General features: G+C 39.9%; 1 protein-coding gene across 1 annotated transcript; it reads left to right on the forward strand.

Annotated features, from left to right (window-relative positions):
• The first annotated feature begins 2,062 nt into the window (after positions 1-2,062).
• On the forward strand, positions 2,063-5,529 carry LOC140238731 (echinolectin 1-like). The gene is made up of 4 exons (XM_072318628.1): positions 2,063-2,162; positions 3,412-3,533; positions 4,358-4,682; positions 5,035-5,529. Exons 1-4 carry the CDS (start codon positions 2,063-2,065, stop codon positions 5,247-5,249), a joined length of 762 nt encoding a protein of 253 aa, XP_072174729.1. The 3' UTR covers positions 5,250-5,529.
• Positions 5,530-7,991: the final 2,462 nt, after the last annotated feature.

Here is a 7,991-nt window from a genome sequence, read left to right on the forward strand (position 1 = left end):
GTGTACGTCTATGCATGTGGGAGTGGATACCCTATACTGATTTGGTACAAGTGTCTTTTTCTGATTGGTTGAAGCAGCTTGATAGTCTTCTTAATTTGCATATCAGTATTTGCTGTTTACAATTACAAGTCTGTAATATTGATATACTGAAGACAACGATTTCGAGCCATCAGAAAGAACGTTGATTCTCTTCAGCTGTGAGGGACCGCATGGTGAGTAGTGTTTGCCCTTTTTTCATGTAGCGTTTCTATATTTTCTATATTCGGAAAATAGTATTTCTTTTTATTTTCAAATCGAGATGATCATACCTACCGCTATAATATGAATTTCAACGTCTTAAATATATTTTGAAACCTACAACTTTGTTTTTTGAGAAGCGAAATTATTACGATGATGTTAAAGTTTAATAAAAAGTTTCGAAGGGCATACATATTTGCTTGGAGCTTCCTTTTGTCGATCTGGTGACTTTAATTCTTATTTCTTTCGTAGCAGGTGTCTGGTAATAGAGTGGAACAAATTATGTTATATATATATATATATATATATATATATATATATATATATAATATATATGCAGGGCTCGACACTAAACGGTGGCCCGGCGGCCCGGGGAAACCAAAAACGCACGTCGGGCCACCAAAATTTCAGAAATGAAGAATTTGGTGGCCTGTTCGGGCCACCTAAAAGGTCGGATGTTTGCCTTTGGGCCACCAAAAATAAAAGTTAGTGTGGAGCCCAGGTATATGTATAATATATCCTCATGAAAAGGTAGGCCCCTAAATATTTTGCACTATAGATGGTATGTGTCCATTTTATACATAAATCACAAACTTGTTGAACATCTTCAAGGATGTGTTCATATAGTGAAGTCGTAGAAATGCTACAGTAGTTCTCTTCATTGTGTTAAAGATTTAATTTTAGCCGTCTTCTTGTACTGTCGCAGTGCAGGGATGGATCCAGCCAGAGAGCTGCCAGGAATTCCATAGAGGGGGCGCCTTTACAAAATTAAAGGGAGTGCACGCGCCCCTCCAATTTTCCTGTTTATTTCTTTTGTTTTTAACACAAAAAAAGGGGGGGGGGGAGCCCGGTGCGCCGCGCCTTGATCCGCCACTGCATTGTTAAAGTCCACACCAGGTAAAGTTGAATTGAAATCAAGTGAAAACAGAACATCGACACTTTAATCAAGGTTGTACAAACACCAATAGAAATAGGAAATTGTAGAAACTGTTGCTAGCCTTTTAATTGTAATGAGATAGATTCGACAAACTAATCGGAGCGGCATCGCGTGTCGTTTCATTTGCATATTTATTTAGTTGAATGGAAGTGATGATCGTTTCTCCAACAATGTAACCATCGGTAACCATTTAACGTTTACAATCCGTTATTGCGAAGGTTCCTCATTCCGAAGGTTCGTTAATCCGAAAATGAAAAGAAGCTCCATACGCACTGCTGCGAACCTACGGAATAACGAACCTTTTTCGTTGTCAAGATTAAAGAACCTTCGGAATAAGGAACCTTCGCAATAACGGATTGTTAACGTTAAATGGTTACCGAAATCAGACATGTTTGACATGTTAAAAGTTAAGTCTAAAATTTTGAGTTTTTTCAAACATTAATTACACATTACCTGGGCCCTGTTTTATTAAGAGTTAAAATTGATTATACAGTTGATTTCAGCTGTAAGTCTATGAAAATATTTGAAAGGTTTTTTCAATAGTCTCATCTATCAAGTGCAATCAACAAAATAAATTTTTGTTCACGCTTGGATGGACACTGACGCTCTTTCTCCAGAGTGTGAAAAATGACGTGTCCATACGACTACCAGGTTGTTATGTCGAACTCAATCATGGGCCTTATTTCCCTAGTGTCGAACTCGTAGGCTGTATGACTCATGGACAATTTTTCAGTGTCGAACTCGTGGGTTGTATGACTCGTGGGTGTCGGTCTCGTGGGATGACCCCTACAGGTCATGGCAAGAGAAGCACACAGATATGGCGCATGAAAGGTGCTTAAAATCCTTCTGACCTTAACATTTCCTCTTCGTCCCAGCTTCACGTTCAGCATGGCATCGACAGTCAACAAGTGTCTATTTGTGGTCATCGGCATCGTGGTCACTCTCCTACCCTTCATTCATGGTCAAGTGGATGCTGGCCATGCTCACGGTGAGGAACTAAGCGAACAATTTTGGCTTAATTCACCATATACATTGCAGCTGAAGATAATGGGATATTGTGTGGTTGACTCTCAAATGCGAGTAAGGGTAACTTCCAGCAGATTACAACTGAACGTGTTGTGTTGTACCGGATGAGCGCTCAAGATTCACCCACTTTCAAAAAAGCATTACCAATTCGATTTCGCATCCCAGTCCATCCAGACAGTATTCCCTAATATCTAATAATTAGGATGAAGAATAAGAATGTTTTCAAAATTTATAACAAATTGCAATGAACGAGGATGATGACATGGCAGCCTCACCATGAGAATGCATTAGTCGGGGCTCAAGGAAGCAGAACAAAAGAAGAAGGTGTGCATAGATTATACACGGTCGAACTTGCAAGCTAGCCGTATTGTAATGGAATTACACTGCTACATTTCGGAAATGTGTGAGGCTCCTATGTCATCATCATTGTTCAGTGTAATTTGTTTTTAAAGTATTGTTTCTCTGCTCAAGGACCACAATAAATTCCATAAATCTACATATGGTGCTGTCGATTTATGTACTACATGATGTGAAATCATGAAAATCGTCTGGAATGCCCCTTTAACCTATGTCACGTGATATTGTAAGCTGATAGATACCGCTAGCTTTTAACTCGCCCTAATTCGAAATGCAGAGATTGTATATACCGCACTACAAATGGCACTACAAATGGCAAACTAAAGAAAAAAAAACTTTAAAATATCTTAAACTTGAATAATGATTAAACAGGGCAAAACAAAATGCTTGAATGACAAATGCCAGTTTCCCCTGGCTCTTAAAACTTTGATCATCTTAGGTATACGAATTCCAGGGAGGTGAAAAGATACCTTTTCCCCTACTCCATGCTGATACTATACGAGTACGTTGCATTCAGTCAACGAGATTAGACAATAAGCAATCACCTCAAGAGAACTTGAATCATATCAAAGAGTTCGTAAGTGCATCTATATCATTTGTTAAGAGCATGACCTCGAAAGGTACATCATTCCAAAGAAGAGTTACTTGAGGATGATGATATTACTTGTAAAAATATCATGATTTGAGATTCTAGGGAAAACAGAGGTAATAGCTTGGATGCTAAAACATATTCATAAGTATTTATGAGGTATTTATAAATGATTGTACTTCTTATGATCACATATGACATATCAATAAAAACATCAAAAACCTACAAACTTGGTATGATTTATACATGAATATGTTTGGAATAGATGGCTGTTCATCCTCTCTTGGAAGCCCGGATAATCCTGCCTTGTCTTGTCAACATATTCTGAATGTCGGCTATAAACCAAGCGGATATTACTTCATAACTGCTGCTGGAGTCTACACCAAGGTGAGAACAAAGCAGGACAACTGCAGCCATCCTCAAACCCTTTCATGCACTTCGATCCTCGTGATTTACTCTTAAAGGGGATTTTCATTTCTTAATATATTGGTTGAACACATAGCATGGCCGGCGCCACGTTTTCAAAAGTGTCGGGGGAGGGGGCACTTCAGACTTCTGGTGCCACTTCCGGGTTTCATCAGCTAACAAGCCCCCCCCCCAAAAAAAAAAAAAAAAAAAAAAAAAGGGGGGGGGGGGGCTTCAGCGCAAAACGAAAAGGCCTTACCGCGCTCACATTTCAAGGTTTCTATCTATTCCTTTCTAGTGCCACTTATGCACTTCCGGGGTTAAAAAAAAAGTGTGTGTGTGTGTGTGTGTGGGGGGGGGGGGGGCAAAGTGGTGACACCTTATGTATTCCTTTGTATGGTGCAAAAAAGTGTGGGGGCCAAGACCCCACCCCCGTTCCGCCTGCCCTGCATAGGCCTATTATTAGTGAAGTTTTGAGGAAAAACAAACAATCCGTTTCACCAAGTAAAATCAGTCAATCAATAATCAAGCAATCAACGAATAAATCGAGCGATCAATCAATCAATCATTTCATCAATCGACCAATCCCCCAATCAACACTTAGGAAATCTCAAAGTTTTGTTAAATCTATGTGCCGTCATTGCTGGATAACAAGACTAATGGTTCAGGATGTTCTTCAGGATAATTTCTTCAGTTGACAAACACCATGCCAAACAATTATTCCATTAAAATTGTGTGCAAATGAAATCCCGATGGTAATTAAAGGCTTGTAAACAGATTATAATACCGAACGCATTATTTGACAGGTGTACTGTGAAATGGACCTAAATGGAGGGGGCTGGGTCCGTTATGGTATGTCCGGCATGGGAAGTGTCTGGCACTACGTCAACGAGAACGAGGCGGAGGTCGACTTGGAAATCATCCCTCCGTCCAGCATCAAACAAATGATTGAGCTGAAATTCACCGAGTTCTTCGTGCAGACGGACGTCTTCTTCCAGATGGTTGGGGACGACAGCGTGAATCCATCGAGTTTGACAACGCGGGCGATACCGTGGTTGGAAGAAAGGAAGGTGTACATCGACGGATACGCGAACGACCACACCCGCCTGCAGTTCCCGTCAAAGAGCCGCGGTAACAAGATTATTTCGTATCCAGTAAAACTGATATTAGTATGATTATTCATTACTCGAATCTTTAAGTTTCACCACTTTACCTTACATTTGGAACTACTCTTCAATTTTCATTGAATTTAGAATTTCCTGTGCGGATATTGTCCTACGTGATAACGTCCGGTATACAGGTACAAACATTACATTTCATGATTTAAAAAAAAAAATACAATGAAGGTTGACTATCAACAAAGCACTGTCTTTATGTAAGCAAGAAGGTGGCCAGTGTCACTATCTGTGTTGTAATCATACATCTTCCTATATGCCTCCCTATCATCAATTATTTCGCTATTTGCATTCTTTGTTCATCACAGTCGAGACCATCACGTGTATCCCTGGAGGTACCAGCAAGTGCGGACAAGGTGGGACGCCCTCAGCCAACGGAGAGTCTAAACCTTTCTTCTTTGAGTCCGTCTACTTCGGGCCGCGGGCAGCAGGCGCACAACTGAGCTCTAATCTTGCTGGTCAGTGGCATCGCAACAAATACTCCTGGAACGGGACCTACTATTTCGTGTATGCCAGAAATTAGAAGCACTACGCATAGCGACAAATTTGAATCATGAATAATAGGAACTCCCTTGTTTGACACGATAAATAACATGGGCATTAGGGTTATCCCACTTTATCCAAAAAGGGGAAACCACCGGAGGGATTAGGCCTGTAAAATGAACCAACAATGTAATCACTGAAGAAGAAATCAGAACAATTTCAGTTTTCCAAGTGAATTGTAAAAAAAGCTACGGATTCTTTTTACCACAATTCACAGAGCGCAGATCTTTAGCGTCATTTTTGAGGCCCTGTTGATAGGCCAGCACACGTTGCCATTACTTGGGGTGGGCGGGGGACGGGGGCGCTCTCTCTAAAAACACGGTTGTTGAGAGAAATCCGTAGAATTCGGTACAGGATGAACATAAACCATTATTTTATATAACAAGAAAAGGGTCAAAGGAACCAGATGATTATATGAACGAATCTAAAGGGATGGACACATTTATTCGCAATTATGCCTATATCTTGTTTTAGCCTTTCCTACCAACAATAAAACAAGCTAACAATTTTTGTTTCCATTCAATTCAGTTCCATTTCATCTAAGTGTACGATCGAAATAAGTATTACGTTTGATTTTGCTTGAACAGGGCTAAGTGCATGAATCGAATGATTATACAGTCTGACCGTTTACCAGCTGAAGCGTAAAAAACTAGATTTCCACTCTTAAAATCAATAAAATACGAATCTGATTATCATGCAGGGTTGTCCCCGTTTGTCTGTCTGTCTGTCTCTCAATATATATATATATATATATATATATATATATATACATATAAACATGTTGAGATTTCTCGTATTGGCTCCACGAAGAAATGAAGGAACAAATTGGTAATGCATTTTTGGGAAATAAAGAATGAGTTTATTCGACTCGAATTTTCGGCGTCTCACGCCTTCTTCAGGAGTCTTGACAATCTCATTTAGTCTTGTCAAGACTCCTGATTGTGACAATTCTTTGTTTAGGTAGGTGTTTAGGAAGTTTGGGTTTGGAGTGTGTCTTTTCTTTGTGTGCTGTTCTTTATGTCGGGGCTTGTTTGTATACAAGGCTCTGGAGTCTTACTCATTCCTTGCTCCTTTGTTCCCCAACATCCGAGCGGTCATGTGTCTATTGGTCACACACACACACACACCTGTAGTGCACATTGGCAAGAGTTCCACCAAAGTATATGGTATATGGCATGTCAACATCTCACACTCACCGCATCCAGCATCCGTCTACCAACATCACACTTCACACTTCACACTCGAGCATAATGACATCACCACAAACTATACGATGTACAACATTTGGTATACAAATGCAAGTTATCCAAGAGGATACATACCGTTCAAAGTTGTCTTTTATTCACGAAGACCAAGTCGGCTCCGTCCTGATGAATGTAGTTTACAACACAGGCAAATTCCCAATGGGCTACTAATGACACAGACTCATAACTTAACTGACTGAACAACTAAAAACTATATGAACTGAACTGCTGGGCTATCTCATACTAAGAAGCAACTCTGGAACTGCAACTCCACGCAATTCCAAACTCCACTCCAACTGCTTCGAACTAAAAACGGCAACTCTAACTAAAAACTGACTGCAAAAACCAACTGCTCTAACTGCAAAGCACTGCCCCTTCCCAGCGCATGCACCCCCTTTTATATCCCCTCGGGGCTTGGTCACTGACAGCCAATGTCCACTGGACATGCCCCAGTGCATTCAGACAAAGGCTTGAGGTGCATGCACTTGAGCAGGTGAACTTGAGTTGGGTAACTTGTGTTAAATGTACTCTTGTGTATATTGGACACATTTAAGGGTGTGTATCAACCGCCCTCTGTTGACCATTGACTTGGGGCAAACCCAATTTTGTTACACAATGAAGGCGTAGGACGCCGAAAATTCGAGTCGAATAAACTCATGCTTTATTGGCCGAAAATGCATTACCAGTTTGTTTCTCCATTATATATAAAAATTATATATACACTGGACAGCAACAGAAAGTACCCACTTCTGTCGAAGGCTTCACACAAAAATTCACCACCTAGAAAGAAACAATTTTTGTACACAGGTACTCTCTAAAAAAATCGAGTGAAAATTTTCACTCTAAAAAGAGTGATTTCGAGTGAAATTGGAGTGAATTTTGAGTGAAAATGCTCATTTTCACTCATTTTGGAGTGACGTCAGGGATCACTCGAAGATTTTTTTCACTCGATTTTTTTTAGAGAGTATGCTGCAATATCCATTAGTAATTACATAGATATTTTAAAAATTAATATCTTTTGAACGGATTGTCGGATTTTCCCCAAACTTTCACTGATGTGTTCTACTAACATTGTTTCCTTCACTCAATCCACATGTATATGAAGGTGAACTTGTCCTTTAATTGAAAAGTAATTTATGCAATAGCAGCACAGCGCAGCGAAATCATCCATACAATGGTCGCATGCAGAGAAGGTCAAAGAGGCATTGAATATAATGAATTAATTTTATGACAAGTTAGTGTCAGCTTAATGTGTTCATTAAGGTCATCATCATTTTGCCGTGGAAGAGAAGCTCAGCTTCCTGCTTAAGAAGAAAAAAAAAATTATCATCTCCGTCACCGAACAGGAAATGTTTCATGCCCCGTAATATATGATAATCACAACTTGATAATGGAGAAAACGTACTGGACTCCTAACATGTGATGCTGAGCACAATATCCTGCCCGGCTCGAACTTCCCTTAGCACGTCGTTTTTTGT

Source organism: Diadema setosum, chromosome 15, assembly GCF_964275005.1.
Source record: "Diadema setosum chromosome 15, eeDiaSeto1, whole genome shotgun sequence".
NCBI lineage: Eukaryota > Metazoa > Echinodermata > Echinoidea > Diadematoida > Diadematidae > Diadema > Diadema setosum.